The 19,515-nt window shown below is 47.6% G+C and overlaps 1 protein-coding gene across 1 annotated transcript in view; it reads left to right on the plus strand.

Moving 5' to 3' along the window:
- The window catches only part of LOC143933102 (uncharacterized), a 117,321-nt gene that overhangs the window by 8,227 nt on the left and 89,579 nt on the right, over positions 1–19,515 (plus strand). The window contains exon 3 of the mRNA XM_077456042.1: positions 4,646–4,792. Within this exon, the coding sequence (XP_077312168.1) occupies positions 4,646–4,792 (147 nt within the window). The remainder of the gene's footprint in view (positions 1–4,645; positions 4,793–19,515) is intronic.

Raw genomic sequence — 19,515 nt, forward strand, 5'->3', positions numbered from 1 at the left:
CTATCTTGGCAACGAACGAATTGAGGACCGCCGTCAGGGTGTCCATAGGGACCGTGCAGTCCAGAGGTTACCCGGTTGCAATTGCCTGGATTTTGGGGGAAGAAACACCAGTTTCTAAAGCCATGCTGACCCTACCCTGTCTGCCACCCGAAGGGGACTTAGGACAGTGACAGCTCCACCCTCCTTGCTGCCTCTGACTGAGGGGTTCTAACCCGCCAGACTGACCGCCCTGAGGAGTTTTGGTGCTGTTTTACAGCAGTGCCTGTAGATCCATAGCGCTTCCAGATGCAGAGGGACCAAAGCTGTCTCGTGGCAGTCCGTCAGCACGATCGGTGAACGATCGCTGAGCGATCTGAAACACGAGTCCAGATCACACAGGAAGCCTCCCAGTGCTCTGTTATGACAAAACAGGAAGCTGAGGGCACAGGAGCTGCTGCTAGAGCACAAAAAACGTGGTCCGGCTTAAAAAAAATGGCCACCAGTGTTCTGAATAGGGAATCACCGGGAAAATGGCTGCTTGAAGCCCAGAAGCATGCTGTCCCTTGCACACACTGAAAATGGCCACCAGCCAAGCCATGAGAGGCAGAAAGAAAACATGTAGCAGACACAGCGCTGCACCAACACAGGGGCAAACCTCCCAGGCATTCTCCGGGATTAAAGCACTCAGGACCCAGGCACCCCAGCACAGCCAGAACCCAGGTGAGAGCCCAGGGCACACACACACCACTCAATATCCATGCACAGCCCCCCCCCCCCCCCCGTGAGGGGGGGAAAGGAGGGGAGTTGGGAACAGGGGAGAGAAGAGAGGGGGGTGAGGGGGCCCCCGAATCGACCTCCCAGGGAATGCCAAGCTGCTCAACCCTGCTGAGACAGGGAGAGCTGTACTTACCAGTCCTGAAGAGCTGGGAGACTAGGGATGAGCCAAACACCCCCCTGTTCGGTTCGCACCAGAACCTGCGAACAGACCTAAACTTCGTGTGAACTTTAGAACCCTATTAAAGTCTATGGGACTCGAACGTTCACAATCTAAAGTGCTAATTTTAAAGGGTAATATGCAAGTTACTGTCCTAAAAAGTGTTTGGGGACCCGGGTCCTGCCCCAGGGGACATGGATCAATGCAAAAAAAAGTTTTAAAAACGGCCGTTTTTTCAGGAGCAGTGATTTTAATAATGATTAAAGTGAAACAATAAAAGTGTAATATTCCTTTAAATGTGGTACCTGGGGGGTGTCTATAGTATGCCTGTGAAGGGGCGCATGTTTCCCGTGCTTAGAACTGTCCCTGCACAAAGTGTCATTTGTGCAGGAAAAAAAGTCTTTTAAAATCACTTGCGGCTATATTGTCGGCTCCCGTAATACAGAGAACACTCAATGAGTATTCCCTGTATTAGCCGACAATTCATTCATTCATTGATAAAAAAAAAAAAAAAGCGTGGAGGTTCCCCTAAATTCAATTACCAGGCCCTTCAGGTCTGGTATGGATATTAAGGGGAACCCCGCATCAAATTAAAAAAAAAAATTTGACGTGGGGGTCCCCCTAAAAATCCATACCAGACCCTTTATCCGAGCACGCAACCTGGCAGGCCGCAGGAAAAGAGGGGGGGGGACGAGAGAGCGCCCCCCCCTCTCTCCTGAACCGTACCAGGCCACATGCCCTCAACATTGGGAGGATGCTTTGGGGGTCTGTGACCCCTCAAAGCACCATGTCCCCATGTTGATGGGGACAAGGGCCTCATCCCCACAACCCTGAGCGGTGGTTGTGGGGGTCTGCGGGCGGGGGGCTTATCAGAATCTGGAAGCCCCATTTAACAAGGGGACCCCCAGATCCCGGCCCCCCCCTGTTTGAAATGGTAAGGGGGTACAAAAGTACCCCTACCATTTCGCTAAAGAAACTGTAAAAATGGTTAAATAAGACAAACACACTTTTGAAAAATTCCTTTATTAAAAATAAAAAAAAAGATTCCAGCGGTGCTAATCCACTCTTGTTATCCAGCAGGTTTCCGTTACATCAGAGGGGGCGGGGTCACCCATACGTCACTGGGGAACCCCTGGCTTCCCTCACCAGCGTCAGAGGGGGCGGGGTCAGGTGACGGGTGGCCCCGCCCTCCTAATATAAGAAACTTCAGCGCTGGGATCCCCGCAGTGTCTCCGCACTGGAGACAGAAGACGGATGTATGGACAGCGCTGGACTGAGAGATCCCCCATCGCTGGATATGATCATCCATCGCTGGATAGCAAGAGTGGATTAGCACCACTGGAATCTTTTTTTTATTTTTTTTATTTTTAATAAAGGAATTTTTCAAAAGTGTGTTTGTCTTATTTAACCATTTTTACACTTTCTTTGTGAAATGGTAGGGGTACTTTTGTACCCCCTTACCATTTCAAACAGGGGGGGCGGGATCTGGGGGTCCCCTTGTTAAAGGGGGCTTCCAGATTCTGATAAGCCCCCCCGCCCACAGACCCCCACAACCACCGCTCAGGGTTGTGGGGATGAGGCCCTTGTCCCCATCAACATGGGGACATGGTGCTTTGAGGGGTCACAGACCCCCAAAGCATCCTCCCAATGTTGAGGGCATGTGGCCTGGTATGGTTCAGGAGGGAGGGGGGGCTGCTCTCTCGTCCCCCCTCTTTTCCTGCGGCCTGCCAGGTTGCATGCTGGGATAAAGGGTCTGGTATGGATTTTTAGGGGGACCCCCACGTCAAATTTTTTTTTTTATTTGATGCGGGGTTCCCCTTAATATCCATACCAGACCTGAAGGGTCTGGTATGGATATTTAGGGGGACCCCCACGTCATTTTCTTTTTTTAATTTGACACGGGGTTCCCCTTAATATCCATATCAGACCTGAAGAGCCTGGTAATTGAATTTAGGGGAACCCCCACACTTTTTTTTTTTTTTTTAATCAATGAATGAATGAATTGTCGGCTAATGCAGAGAACACTCATTGAGTGTTTTCTGTATTACGGGAGCCGACAATATAGCCGCAAGTGATTTTAAAAGACTTTTTTTCTGCACAAATGACACTTTGTGCAGGGACAGTTCTAAGCACGGGAAACATGCGCCCCTTCACAGGCATACTATAGACACCCCCCAGGTACCACATTTAAAGGAATATTACACTTTTATTGTTTCACTTTAATCATTATTAAAATTACTGCTCCTGAAAAACGGCCTTTTTTTTGCATTGATCCATGTCCCCTGGGGCAGGACCCAGGTCCCCAAACACTTTTTAGGACAGTAACTTGCATATTACGCTTTAAAATTAGCACTTTAGATTTCTCCCATAGACTTGTATAGGGTGTTCCGGCTTTTCGAATTTGCCGCGAACAGCCCAAATTGTTCACTGTTCGCTGAACAGGCGAACAGGCAATGTTCGAGCCGAACATGAGTTCGACTCGAACTCGAAGCTCATCCCTATGGGAGACATTCCATCGTAGCCAACTCCTGATCAGTACAGGGAAGTCTACTGGCCCGGCATACTGTGACGCAGACATCAGTAGCCCGGTCATATGTATGCCCCGGAGTATAAAGCTCACCGACCACCTCTGGAGCTGAGGTATGTAGTGGCCTGCCGAGTCGTAGCTGCGACCTGCACACGCCCGATGGCCGGACTGGGGAGACTACAAGGATAAGTGAACCAGCCTGTCACCCAGCCAGCTGTTGATAGAAGATCACAGGATCGTTCATCTTGCGCAAAAAGCCAAGCTTCTGCATAAAAAAAAAAAACACAGACCTGTGGACCCGCAGGGTTCCTAGGTGTATCTCCTTCACTAGGCAAAAAAAAAAAAAACTGAAGCTGCTAGGGCACACTGTGGGGATTGTAGCCTAGGCACCGCCCCCTGGGCGGAACTAAAATTTCTGAAGTGTTGTATTACAACTTAGCCTAGTAATCTCCAGTGATAGGGCTAACAACCCATTTTGTTACAGAGAGGAGCTGTGTCGGTCGGTGAATATAAGAGAAAAACACCCCCTGCTCTTATTGGAATCCATGCATCTGGTGCCCTGCATGTAGATTAGGGGGCCAGATGCATGGATAGGGAGGGCAGTGCCCATGCACGCCTAGTGGATGGGCCGCTACTGATCTCTGCCTTATTAACTCCCATGTGAGTATATCCTGTGTATATCATTGGACCCCATTTACAGAAACTGATGTACTGTCCAATACAATTTATATTTTTGTTCATTGTATCTTTTATAAAATACTGATTTTTTTTTAACTTACTTACATACTGACATGGTTTCTCCATAGATGTACACAGAAAACAACTTCGACTGTCTCCTGATGAAGTGGGCGCTGTCCCGCAAAATGCATAGAGATTACCACTTCTGCAAATGAACAATGATTTACTAACCACATTGGCATTTAGAATGCACTTTGGTGAAACTGTTTTTATTTCTACACAAAACTGTGGATATGTATATGTTTTTTATGTAAATTGAAATCATTTTTATATATTTTTTAATTTGTTGTACCATTTCAAGTAGCACCACTCCTAAAAGTCCCATGGGCATATTGTCTTTTTGGTTGGTATATTGAGGACTGAGTGCTGCTAAGGTTTGAGCACGGGGGTGGGGGGGGGGGGGCTGTTTTTGTTTCTAGATTAATATATTGCAGCTGTATAATGCTACTGTGATAATTATTGTGCAGAGGCAACCAGCACTACAGCATATATACTGTCTTGTGTGTCGAATACCAAGTGTAATAAAATGGGCAGCATCAGCTATACCGGTGGCACAATAAAGTTCGGGATTTCATGCTGCGACACCGATAACTGCACCCCACCTCTACCCCAATGTAAGTTCCTTTATTTTATTATTAATATTTTTATGTTCTCATTCATAAAATATTAACATATTCACAATATTAATACTTTTATAGTCACATATTTACATTTCCCTAAATACAAACCCCAATATATCCCCAATGTGAAATCAATTTCACCTCTATACATAAAAGTGTATCAATTCTTCAAAATGAAGTAAATTAAATATTTCATATAAATTTCATTTCTTAGATAGTATAAAAAAAATCTAAATGATTGGGTGCAGTCTGTCCCCAAGTTTCCAGGTATCTGTAAATACTTTATTTGTTCTTGTTGTTGTTCAGTCATTTAGTTGTGTCCGACTCTTCATGACCTCATGGATCATAGAGTGACAGGCTTTTCTGTCCCCCACTGCCTCCCGGAGTTTTTTTAAAGCATTTGTTTAAAGCATGTTATATGACACAGTGCTGTCCTGTGTCATTTGGCCCCCTATAACACCTAAAACACCTGGCTGATCCTGCCAGTTTCTCCCCACCTCTCTGTAAACTGACCACAGTGTATCCTGGCCATTGAGCCCTAACACTGTGGTCAGTTTCATCAGCAGCCTGCTATCTACTCTCCTCTCTGCTCCTGTGTCCTCCTCCCCTCTCTGTCTGTGTGTGAGCCACCCCTCCCCCTCATGCTGCTCTCATAACACTAACCTGTATACACCATCAGCACTGCGTCCTATTGCAGTGTCCCCCTCTGTGAATGATTTATAAATAGAAATGCTGTAAATACCTAATTTAAGAGCCGAGATTGCGATCACATGACCAACCAGCTCTCTCCTCCCCTCCGCTGCATCTCTCAGAGGAGAAATGGAGAAAACTGGCTGGTCATGTGATCGCAATCTTGGTAGTGAAATGAGGCATTTACAGCATTTATTTTTATAAATCTCACACATAGGGGGATACTACAATAGGAGGCAGTGCTGATGGTGTATACAGGTTAGAGTGGCTTAACAACCACTTTAAAGCAGAGTTCCGCCTGAAAAAAAAGTTAGCAGCTACAAATAGTGTTAATATATGGACACTTACCTGTCCAGGGTGCTGCCGCCGCCATTCCTGGTGAGTAGGGATGAGCTGAACACCCTCCGGTTCAGTTCGTACTAGAACATACCGAACAGGCAAAAAATTTGGAAGAACATATGAGCACCGTTGAAGTCTATGGGACATGAACATGAATAATCAAAAGTGCTAATTTTAAAGGCTTATATGCAAGTTATTGTCATAAACAGTGTTTGGGGACCCGGGTCCTGCCCCAGGGGACATGTATCAATGCAATTTTTTTGTTTAGACTGCCATTTTTTCAGGAGCAGTGAAAAGAGAAACAATAGAAATGAAATGTTCCTTTAAATATCGTGCCTGGGGGATGTCTATAGTATGCCTGCAAAGTTGCACATTTTTCCATGTTTAGAACAGTACCCCAGCAAAATTAAATTTCTAAAGTAAAAATTGTCATTTAAAACTGATTGCGGCTGTAATGAATTGTCAGGTCTCGGCAATATAGATAAAACGCATTGAAAAAAGAGCATGGGTCCCCCCCAGTCCATTACCAGGCCCTTTGGGTCTGGTATGAATATTAAGGGGAACCCTGTACCAATATTCAGGTCTGATATAGAAATTAAGGGGAACACTGCACCAAAAAAAAATGGCGTAAGGGTCCCCCCAAAATCAATACTGGTCCCTTATCCGAGCATGCAACCTGGCAAGCCACAGGAAAAGTACCAGGCCACATGCCCTCAACATGGGGAGGGTGCTTTGGGCTCTGACCTCTGTGACAGTTCTTATATAGTTGGGGGTGGGGCCACCCCAACTTTATAATAACGGGTAAACGAGTAACCCCGCCCACTCTGACACCACAGGGAAGCCCCCATGGCGTCAAAGGGGGGTGGGGTCACCTGTTTATGTCACCAGGTGGCCCCGCCCTCAGCTATATAAGAACTGTCACAGAGAAGAAGCGTCAAAAGAATGCTTTTTTTAGTTCGGCAGACAATCCGCCGGACTTTGCAATAGAGGTCCGCCGGACTTTCCGAACGAGCGGACCTGCCCACACACGCCCACACATGAACCGGACTTTTCCGGCAGACAATCCACCGGGGTCCGCTGTACTTTTGAAATGAACGGACTTGCCCACACATGGAGTAAAGTCCATTCATTTTAAACGTGACTCCAGGTAGACGGGACTAGTAAAGTAAGTCAATGCCGCCGCCTCCATCGGCGAGATTGACACCTCGCGAGCCCCGTCGCCTGGTGTGGATTTAAAGAGGAACCCCTACACCCGGAAAAACGGTGTGGGGGTCCCCCCAAAGTCCATACCAGACCCTTATCCGAGCATGCAGCCCGGCTGGTCAAGAAAGGGGGTGTGGACGAGCAAGCGCCCCCCCCCCCGGTGGTACCAGGCTGCATGCCCTCAAAATGGGGGGGTGCTTTGGGGAAGGGGGCCCTTGTCCTCATCAACATGGGGACAAGCTGCTTTGGGGTGGGGGGGCCGCAGGACCCCCCTTCCCCAAAGCACCCCCCCATGTTGAAGGCATGCGGCCTGGTACAGCTCAGGAAGGGGGGCGCTCGCTCGTCCCCACCCCCTTTCCTGACAGGCCGGGCTGCATGCTCGGAAAAGGGTCTGGTATGGACTTTGGGGGACCCCCATGCTGTTTTTTTGGTGTAGGGGTTCCCCTTTAAATCCACACCAGGCGACGGGGCTCACGAGGTGTCAATCTCACCGATGGAGGACCAAGTCCGCCGGATAATCTGATCGTGTGTACGCGGCATAAGTGACACTTTTTGGGGACCAGCAACACCAATTCAGTGATCAGTGCTAAAAAATGCACTATCACTGTAAAAATGACACTGGCAGGAAGGGGGTTAATATCAGGGGCGATCAAAGGGTTAGTTGTGCTCCTAAGGGGTGCGTTCTAACTGTGGGGGAGATGCTGTGACTGGAGGAAGACATCGATCTGTGTTTATGATTAGCTATCCATTTTCTTCACTAACAAAACGGCGGTCTGCCGTGTTTACATTAGCAGGCGGCTGTTTGGCCTTTCCTCTGAACAATCGCAGGTGGCCGGCGGACTCGATGATGGGCTCCCACTGTGTCCAATCACAGCGGGAGTGGGCCGCCGGCAGCGCTCACCCAAGACCCCATGCACACAATCACAAACAGGTACATGATTTTGCGCAGCCGGGCCACCCTGCTGCAGTATATATGTGGTGGGCGGTCCAGAAGTGGTTAATACATAATTCGCTGCCAGCAAGACAGAATGTGAGGGGAAATCTCTCTAACCACAACTAGCTGTCCATGTTTACATGTCTTGTGCATGTTGGCTGAGCCAATGCAGAAATGACCGCCCTAATAGGGATGGCCGAACTGTTCGCCCGGCGGTTGGCGGACTATTGCCGCTGTTCGCCCGGCGGACTTATGTGTTTACAGTGTGAAAGAACTTTGACCCATGATGACACATCCATCATGGGGTACAGGACAGCCAATGGAGACATTTCAGCAAATGGACAATTGGACATTCCCCCTAACTTATAAATAGACTCGATCTGGCGGCCATTTTACATTCTTTCTTGTGTCATTATAGGGAGAGGTTGCTGCGTGGAGCAGGGAGAGACTGCAGTGACACAAATCACTAGCTATTAGGTCCACAAAAGTCCTTTTAAGGACTGGTATGGTATAGGTGTAGTACAGTATATAGGGTTAAGTGCAATGCTGTGCTAGTGATTGTTGCAGCAGCCTGTCTTTTGTCAGTGCAGAGAGGGACAGGACGCTGTGTGCAGCAGGGACAGTCAGTTTAATCACTAGCTGTTACTATTAGGTCCACAAAGGTCCTTTTAAGGACTGGTATTGGTGTACAGTATATAGGGTTCAGTGCACTGCTGTGCTTGTGATTGGAGCAGCCTGTCTTTTGTCACTGCAGCAGGGACAGTCAGTTTAATCACTAGCTGTTACTATTAGGTCCACAAAGGTCCTTTAAAGGACTGGTATGGTATAGGTGTAGTACAGTATATAGGGTTGTACACGTATAATATACTTTCTTCCAAATATAGAAAGAATATTATACTTGACTGTTGCCCTATTCTGCAGCAGTCCTTTATCAGTGAAGGGACTGAGGTACAGTCTGCACATCACTAGCTACTCGGTTCACAAAGGTCCTTGTAAGGACTGGTATAGCTGTACAATATATAGGGTGCTGGTGCACTACTGCTGCCCTATTCTGCAGCAGTCCTTTATCAGTGTAGGGACTGAGGTACAGTCTGCACATCACTAGCTACTTGGTCCACAAAGGTCCTTGTAAGGACTGGTATAGGTGTACACTATATAGGGTGCTGGTGCACTACTGCTGACTGCTGCCCTATTCTGCAGCAGTCCTTTATCAGTGTAGGAACTGAGGTACAGTCTGCACATCACTAGCTACTCGGTCCACAAAGGTCCTTGTAAGGACTGGTATAGGTGTACTATTTGGTGTGCAGTATATAGTTGTATAATACACGTATAAAATACTTGCACATATAGAAAACATAGTATAGTGCATTTCCACTGTGCAGCATTGTGACTGCTGAGCGGTTCTGCAGCGATACTACAAAGAGTGACAAACGCAATCCAAAAAAAAGTATTATAACTGGTGTGATAGACCAGTGGCCCCCAAAAACGACATATTGAAGCGGGGTGTTATATACCTTCTTCCACATACATACTGCACTTCTCTAGAGACTTTTGTCACAGGGTCATTTAAAAAATGACAGGCAGAGGAAGAGGCAGGCCCTTCCACAGGGGTGGTAGGGGTAGGGCAGGAGCAACAGACTTGAGCCAAAGTGACAAATTGCAGAGGTTGCGTGCGATTACGTCAAAGGACGCACCAGACTTGGTTGAGTGGCTCACTCAGCCTTAGGCCGCGTACACACGGGCGGACTGTTCGCCCAACTTTGTCCGCTGAACAGTGTTTGGGCAGACAGTCCGCTCGTGTGTGGGCTTTCAGCGGACAGTTTCAGCGGACAGTTGGACGGACAAGGTTTTTCGGAATTTCCGAAAAACTGTCCGCTGAAACCTTGTTTCAGCGAACAGTCCGCTCATGTGTAGGCTTGTTCGTCAAACAAAGTTGCGCGCATGCTCAGAAAGGATTTTCACGCCGAAAGCTATAATGCAGTGTATAGGACGTCGTATTTTTCGTCCCGTCGTACGTGCCGTTCACGTCATCGCGCACGGTTTCAGCAAACTGTTCGTTCGTCGTGTGTGGCCATGTCTGTCCATGCTAATTTTGAGCGGACTGTTTGCCGAAACTGTTGGACGGACAAAGTTGGGCGAACAGTCCGCCCGTGTGTACGCGGCCTTACTCTTCTGCACCCTACTCATCCTCTCGATCTGCACCCTCGTCTTCAGTCTCTGCTATGTGCACCCCCAAAGACACTACCACCAACACCACCACCACCATATACCTTACACTTGAGTCACAGGAATTATTTTCCGATCCATATCAAGACTTTTCCGATGCACAGCCACTCTTGGCATTGGATTAGGAAGAGGAGTTAGCAACAACCGCCACTCAGCAGTCTGACGACAGCACCCAGATCAGTCCAAGGAGGAGGTTGGTCCCCGGTGTTGCTGCCTACTCCGAGATCTCTAATTATAGCGGTGGGGAAGGTGACGTCGATGATGACATGTCTAGTGATGTCACGTGGGTGCCCACAAGAGAGGAAAAGGAGGGGAGTTCAGAGGGAGATATAGACCAGCAGATAGGGAGGAGAAGCAGCAAGAACTTAGATTGCACAGGAGGGACAAAGCAGACTGCGACTGTATCAGGAGCGAGGCATCAACCATGTACGGTCACATCTGGTGCTCCCAGGACGCTGGCACATGGCTCCGCAGTGTGGGCTTTTTTTAATGTGTCCACTAATGACAATAGTGTTGCCATCTGCAATCTTTGCAGTCAACGCATAAGTTGCGGTAAGCCCAACACTCACCTAGGGACGACCGCCTTAAGAAGGCACATGAACTGCCATCACCAAGCCCAGTGGGAGCAGCGGAACCCACAAAGCCACTGTCCAGGCTCCCACCGTCCAGCCTCGTCTTCTACTTCTCCTTCTCCTCTCTCCTCACAATTGTCCTCCACTCCACCTTCCATCACGCCAAGCTCACGTTTTTCTGCAAAAAGGCAGGCTTCCGTGGGCCAAATGTTCGAGCGTAAAAAAATGATGACGCCGGATAACCCTCTTGCCCAACGGTTGACGGCTGGCTTGTCAGAGCTGATAGCCCGCCAACTACTGCCATATAAACTGGTGGACTCGGAGGCCTTTCGAAAATTTGTGGCCATTGAAACACCACAATGGAAGGTCCCAGGAAGGAAGTATTTCTCACAGAAGGGCATCCCAGAGCTATATGGCCATGTTCAGCGGCAAGTGAATGTATCTCTGGCACACAGTGTCGGTGCCAAGATACATCTGACCACAGACACGTGGTCTAGCAAACACGGGCAGGGAAGGTATGTCACATTTACTGCCCACTGGGTGAACCTTCTGACGGCCGTCAAGCATGTAACCCGTGGCACCCGTGTAGATTTGGTTTTACCGCCACGGATTGCATGCAGGCCTGACTCTTCTTCTCCTCCTCCTCCTGCTCCATCCTCCTCTCTCTCCTCCTCGGCTGACTCCTCCTTTTCCGCTGCTAGCGTCTCTTCCGCTGCACCGCCCAAGCTCCCCAGAACCTATTCGACATGCCAGGTGAGACGTTGCCATGCCGTGCTGCGTCTGTTGTGCCTGGAAGCCAAGAGCCACACTGGCCCGGCACTCCTTTCAGCTTTGCGTTCACAGGCAGATCAGTGGCTAACACCGCTCAATTTGACAGTTGGTAAAGTGGTGTGTGACAACGGTGCCAATCTGCTTAGTGCATTGAAACAGGGAAAAATTAGGCACGTGCCATACATGACACACCTTTTAAATTTGGTTGTGCAGCGATTCCTTGTCAAATACCCTGGGGTCCAGGACATCTTGCTGCAGGCAAAGAAAATCTCGGCCCATTTCAGAAGATCTTACACGGCCATGACTCGCCTTGCTGACATTCAGCGACGACACAATCTGCCGGTCAGACGTCTTGTTTGCGATTGCCCGACGCAATGGAACTCAACCTTCTATATGCTTAATAGGCTGCTGCAGCAGAAACGTGCAGTTAATGTCTACCTGTAGGAACTCTGCGGCAGAACAGGTTCTGGGGAGCTGGGTTTTTTTTCACCGCGCCAGTGGCTGCTCATGCGCGACACATGCAGACTTCTGAGGCCATTTGATGAGATCACCAAACTGGTCAGTCGCAGCCATGGCGCCATCAGTGGCATTGGTACCTTATGCCTTCTTTATGGAGCGTGCATTGCGTTGTGTCATTGATCAAGCTGTGGAGGAGCAGGAGTGGGAAGATGAGGAAGTCGCAATGCTGGATGAATTTCCAGGGGGGCCTACGCTATCTGAGACAAGTCAACAACAGGAGTCTGAAGATGAGTTAGAGGAGGATGGTGCCGGGACGGATGAGGAGGAGCAAGAAGAGCATGCTTTAAGCCTTTCTAGGATCCTTGTTGTTGTGCGTGGATGGGGAGAGGAGAACGAGGAGGACGACATTATCCTGGATGATGAGCAGGAGTCTGGCCACCACACCGCTTCCAGTTTAGTGCAAATGGGGGCCTTCATGCTCCAGTGTTTTAACAGGGACCCCCGTAAAAAAAGCATAAGGGTCAAGGACCAGTACTGGGTGGCAATGTACTTAGACCCCCGGTACAAACACAAAATGGCGGAAATGTTACCGCCTTCATAGAGGGCTGTCAGAATGGAGCACTTCCAGGCCTTGCTTCGAGAAATGCTGCATTCTGATTTTGCTAGCAGAGGAGCAATTCCCACTCCCAGAGAAAGAGTTGCAGGTACCAATCCAACAGCGCCTGCAAGAAGAGGGCGGTATGAAGATGTGTTGGTGACTTCTGATATGAGGTCATTCCTTCAGCCGACCCATCGACAGGTGTTATCCGGATCCAGCATCAGGGAACGCCTAGACCGACAGGTGTCCGACTACATCTGGTTAACGGCCGATGTGGACACTCTGAGGAATGATGAACCCCTGGAATACTGGGTGGGCAGGCTTGACCTCTGGCCAGAGCTTGCCCAATTTGCAATGGAACTGTTGGCTTGCCCCTCCTCCAGTGTCCTGTCCGAAAGGACGTTCAGCGCAGCAGGGGGGATCGTGACCGATAAGCGCACTCGCCTAGCTCACGACAGTGTTGACTACCTCACATTTATAAAAATGAATGAGGCCTGGATCTCTGAGGAATTCAACACATGTGACCAGTAGACCATGTATATCTCTATAAACAATTTATTTAATCGAGCACACAGACCTTTTTTCTAGATTTGGCTCACTTCCTTGTACAAAAAAAGCACACCGTACTATATGCCCGTACCCCCCTGTTTGAAGAGGTTGAGGGGTGTCATATTTTTGGTGCCCAGCAGTGAGTTGCTGGTATCAGTGCTGCTGTCAGTGCTCTCTATCACAGTGCTGGTGTCGGTGTTCTATATCACTGTGCTGGTGTCAGTGCTCTATATCACTGTGCTGGTGTCAGTGCACTCTATCACTGTGCTGGTGTCAGTGCTCTATATCACGGTGCTGGTGTCAGTGCACTCTATCACAGTGCTGGTGTCAGTGCTCTATATCACGTTGCTGGTGTCAGTGTTCTATATCACAGTGCTGGTGTCAGTGCTCTATATCATTGTGCTGGTGTCAGTGCACTCTATCACAGTGCTGGTGTCAGTGTTCTATATCACGGTGCTGGTGATCATCTTCTGCACCCTCTTCATAGCCTACCCTGACCTTTCCTCTCCTCCATTGCCTTCATGCGCACCCGAGTCCTGAATTGTCAATATTTCACATATAAAAAAAGAATGCTTGTAGTTGTCGATCCCAGATTCACTTCATGCATGTGTTATGTCAGTGGCCATGTGGTGGGACTATGTGTGCACAGCTAGTAATTATTTTGTGGCTGGAAATATGACCTGTAGGTTTTCAAAGTTCGCCTGCCATTGAAGTCAATGGGGCCCGCCGCGAACTTTGTGGTTCGTGAATTTTCGGCCGCGTTCGCGAAACGCCCCGTCGGAAGTTTGTCCATCTCTACGCCCAAATACTGTTTTGGTCCAAGAGAAACCAAATAGGATGGAGGGGTGGGAGATGTTAAATTGTGGTTAGATTATTGTAGCATAGCCATGTTATGTAATGCGCAAAATCTATATTTCCATCTGGGAATGAAGGTATTTTATAAGTCATCCACAGTGAATTTTTATTCTGTGCTTTGCCCATTTAATAAAGCCCCTGAAGTTATGTTTCTGTTTTATCTTTTATCTTTATCTTTAACCACCTCAGTACAGTGCAGTTACACCCCCTTCCTGACCAGACCAATTTTCAGCTTTCAGCGCTCTCACACTTTGAATGACAATTACTCAGTCATCCAACACAGTATCCATATGAAACTTGCGTCCTTTTTTCCACACAAATAGAGCTTTCTTTTAGTGGTAATTAATCACTAGTGGGTTTTTTATTTTTCGTGCTATAAATAAAATAAAACGTAAATTTTGTGAAAAAAATGCCCTTTTCTTCGTTTCTGTCATAAATTTTTGCTAATTAGTAATTTTTCTTCATAAATTTTGGCCAAAATTTATACTGCTACATATCTTTGGTAAAAATAACTCACATTAGTATATATTATTTGGTCTTTGTGAAAGTTATAGAGTCTACAATCTATGGTGCCAATCACTGAAAATTGATCACTTCTGATCAGGCCTTCAGTACATCAGGTGTATCTCATTTCTTGAGACTCTAACTAGTCAGGAAAGTACAAATACCCCCCAAATGACCCCTTTTTACAAAGTAGACATCCCAAGGTATTAAGTAAGTAGCATGGTGAGTTTTTTTAAGTTGTCATTTTTTAGCATGTATATAGCAAAAATTACACCCCAAAATACATTCTGCTACTCTTCCCGAGTACGGTGATACCACGTGTGTGAGACTTTTATACAGCCTGGCCACATACAGAGCACTAACATTGATGTAGTACCTTCAGACGTTCTATGAGCAAAAATTACGCATCTCATTTCTCAACCACCTATTACACTTTTGAAGGCCCTGGAGTACCAGCACAATGGAATTTCCCATAAAATTACCCCATTTTGGAAAGCAAACACCCCAACGTATAATCTGTGAGGCATAATGAGTCTTTTGAACGGTTCATTTTTTTCCAGAAGTTTTTGGAATATGTGGAAAAAAATTAAAACGCATTTTTTTTTTACACAAAATTGTCAATTTATAAGATATTTCTAACATGTATATAGCAAAAATTACACCCCAAAATACATTCTGCTACTCCTCCCGAGTATGGCGATACCACATGTGTAGGACTTTTACACAGCCTGGCCACATAGAGAGGCCGAACATTGAAGTAGTACGTTCAGGCGTTCTAGGAGCATAAATGACACATCTTATTTCATTCCTACCCATCACACTTTTGAAGGTCCTGGACCACCAGGACAGTGAAATTACCCACAAAATGACCCCATTTTGGAAAGTAAACACCCCAACGTATATTCTATGAGACATGGGCTGCAAATAGGTACTCGGGTACTCTGATGGGCTGTGACAGGTACTCGGGTACTCAGATGGACTGGAACAGGTACTCGGGTACTCTGATTGCCTGGTGACAGGTACTCGAGTACTCTCATGGCCTGGTGACAGGTACTCGGGTACTCTGATGGCCTGGTGACAGGTACTCGGGTACTCTGATGGCCTGGTGACAGGTACTCGGGTACTCTGATGGCCTGGTGACAGGTACTCGGGTACTCTGATGGCCTGGTGACAAGTACTCAGGTACTCTGATGGCCTGGTGACAGGTACTCTGATGGTTTGGTGACTGGTATTTGGGTACTCTGAAGGGCGGTGACAGGTACTCAGATGAACTGTGACAGGTACTCGGGTACTCAGATGGGCTGTGACAGGTACTCGGTACTCTAATGGACTGTGACAGGTACTCGGTACTCTAATGGACTGTGACAGGTACTCGGTACTCTAATGGACTGTGACAGGTACTCGGTACTCTAATGGACTGTGACAGGTACTCGGGTACCCTGATGGGCCGTGACAGGTACTCGGGTACCCTGATGGGCCGTGACAGGTACTCGGGTACCCTGATGGGCCGTGACAGGTACTCGGGTACCCTGATGGGCCGTGACAGGTACTCGGGTACTCTGATGTGCCGTGACAGGTACTCGGGTACTCTGATGTGCCGTGACAGGTACTCGGGTACTCTGATGGGCCGGGACAGGTACTCGGGTACTCTGATGGGCCGGGACAGGTACTCGGGTACTCTGATGGGCCGGGACAGGTACTCGGGTACTCTGATGGGCCGGGACAGGTACTCGGGTACTCTGATGGGCCGGGACAGGTACTCGGGTACTCAGATGAACTGTGACAGGTACTCGGGTACTCAGATGGGCTGGGACAGGTACTCGGGTACTCTGATGGGCTGGGACAGGTACTCGGGTACTCTGATGGGCTGGGACAGGTACTCGGGTACTCTGATGGGCTGGGACAGGTACTCGGGTACTCTGATGGGCTGGGACAGGTACTCTGATGGGCTGGGACAGGTACTCGGGTACTCTGATGGGCTGGGACAGGTACTCGGGTACTCTGATGGGCTGGGACAGGTACTCAAATACTCTGATGGACTGTGACAGGTACTCTGATGGACTGTGATTGACAGGTACTATGAGGGGTGGTGACAGGTCCTCTTTATTGGGGGGGGGGGGGGGCAATCAGTATGTTTGGTGTACACTGTATGCGGTAACGAGATGTTACCGCAATCTCCTCCTCACACACGATCGGTGTGTGAGGAGGAGAACCCGGTAACATCCCGTTACCGCGGTTTGTTTACATTTTAGTGATCGGCTGTGAAAGGATCACAGCCGATCACGTGGGTAAACAGCCAGCCAATGGCTGTTTACCAGTGTCGGTGACGAGCAGTGTTCCCGGGGAACACGCCGCCACCGACGTGCACGCGCAGCGCGCTCGCGATCGCGCGCATGCGCCGTGCACGTAGGGGGTGTGACCATTTGTGATCGGCCGTGACTTCATCACGGCCGATCACGTGGTAAACAGCCATAACGAATGGCTGTTCACCCCCTTCGGTGGCGAGCGGTGTCTCCGTGACACGCCGCCACCGAAGAAACAGGGATGCGCGCGCACGATCGCGCGCATCCCTGTTTAAACGGGAGGCCGTCATATGACGGCCTCCCGCCACAATAGCTGCGCCGCCTGGCCGTCATTTGACGGCCGGCGGTCAGCAACTAGTTAATGTTGAGCTACAAACTAAATAATGTAATTTTTTTGTATGAACTGTAAAAAAAAAAGAAAATGAAGAAAAATTTAATATAAAGGAAGAAGGTAATGATGAGGTTAATAAAAAGAAATTGGGATTAACAAGGGTTTAAACTTTTACTCATGTATTTATAATAGGTTTACAATTCACAATTAATCATTTATGAAGAATGGCTACAACTATAGACTTGCCAAATAAAACTATTGAAGAGATAAAGAGTAGGTCTGAGCTTTCAGTATTTGCATTATAGCCAGGGCTGCGGTTAAAAATCAGGGGCCCCGTACAGCCTACCTTATCATTATTAGTGGACACAAACATAACAGAAAACCTGTGTGAATTAGCCCTTTCTTATTTGTTTTTCACATTTAAAAAAAAAAAAAAATGATATATATTTTTTTAAATGTTAAACATTTTTTAAATAATTTTATTTTACCATTTATTAAAATTATTTATTATAATGTTTAATCATATTTTTTTTTTTGTACAATTTTTTTTTTTTTTCAGGACAGGAAAGCCTGCAGGGCCACTGGACTGGAGGGTGGGCACAGTGACAGGGGACACACAGTGGGGGGATTCAGAAGCAGGCAGAACAGGGAGGGGAATCAGTGCTGGGGAAGCAGTTACAGGGACGATATCCTGTGTCTGTGTCTCTCCCTGCAGCAGTGGAAAGCTGGCTGGAGGGGGTGAAAATGACTTTTAGCTGCTGCAGAGGGCCACACAGGGCATCCTTCTGTAAGGCTCCATCAGGAGATATGCTCCCCAAATGCAATCACTGGAAGAGCTTATCTCCCAGTGAAAACAATAAGCAGGGCTGATCTGTATTCTAATGGATCGGGCTTGCATAGCCCAGGTGACAGACAGAGAGCAGAGGCAGGAGCAGGGCCAATGCTAGACTATTTTGCAGGCAAGACTAACTACTTGCACTCCCCCATCCCCAAAAAATAAAATAAAGCTTTTGAGCTTGTTCAAATGCATTCAAAAGTCAAATATTTGTATATGTATATTTATAAATTATCTTTGTATAAATATGTGAATCAGGATCCACTTATAAGGCTCCAATAGTTCCACCCCCCCATGCAATGATGCTTTTAACCTGCTCTGTGACATACAATAAATAGCAGCTATACTCAAAATCTGTTTACTGCAGCAGATCAGGCAGCAATTGCGATTGGTTTCCAGAGGTTACAGCATATTATTTCTGCTCCCTAACTGATTGCTAGATGTTACATCAAATCATTTCTGCTTAATGATTGGCTGCTAGAGGTTACTGCACATCATTACTGCTCACTGATTGGTTGCTTGAGGTTACTGCATATCTTTACTGCTCACTAATTGGTTGCTAGAGGTCACTGCACATTATTACTGCTCACTCATCGGTTGCTTGAGGCTGCAGAGCATCATTACCATTCCCTGATTGGTTGCTAGAGGTTAATGTCGGAGTCTCTCCATGAAGGAGCCCCTGAACTGGAGGTTGCAATCTCTCTATAGAGGGGCTCCTGGACTGGAGGTTGCAATCTCTCTATGGAGGGGCTCCTGGAATGAAGGTCGTAATCTCTCTATGAAAGGGCCCCTGAACTGAAGGTAGCAGTCTCTCTATGGAGGATCTCCATAGAGAGACTTCTACCTCCAGTCAAGGGGCCTCTCCATAAGGAAACTTTCCCCTCCAGTTCAGGGTCCCTCTATAGGGAGACTACTATATGGAAAGGTAAACGCATAAAAGACAAAAACAGAACATTCCATAGCTCAACTCACTAACCAGTCTGTTGACCATCCGAATTAAGCCATCCAACAGTCTGCATTGGACATTCTGTTTTTAATGCAGACTGTTGGACAGGTTAATTCAGTTGGTCAGCAGACTGGTTGGTGAGTTGGAATGTTCTGTTTTTGTCTTTTATCTTATACTATATGGTCTACGTATGTGGACCACCCTCCACATAGAGTTCAGATGTTTCCAGTGAAGTGTACAATAAATGCTACAACATATAAAGACATTGTTGACAAATATGTGCTTCCAATCTTGTGGCCAAGCCCCATTTCCGTTCCAGCAGTATCCCTGGGCACAAAGCCAGCTGCATAGAGATATGGTTTGATGAGTTTGGTTTTGAGAAACTCAATGTCCTGAACAGAGCCCTGACCTCAATCCTACTGAACACCTTTGGGATGAATTGAAATACCCATAGCAAACCAGGTACTTTCCAAGTACCTGGCCATCCTCTTTTGGCTGAATGGGTACAAATTCGCACACACACACTCAAAAAATATTGTGGAAAGTTGTCCCAGAAGACTGGAGGCCACAAAATGTGAAATTCCATGTTAACAGCCATGGTT

This window comes from Lithobates pipiens, unplaced genomic scaffold (assembly GCF_037356315.1).
Source record: "Lithobates pipiens isolate NorthernLeopardFrog02 unplaced genomic scaffold, aLitPip1_a1.2 Scaffold_27, whole genome shotgun sequence".
Classification (NCBI taxonomy): domain Eukaryota; kingdom Metazoa; phylum Chordata; class Amphibia; order Anura; family Ranidae; genus Lithobates; species Lithobates pipiens.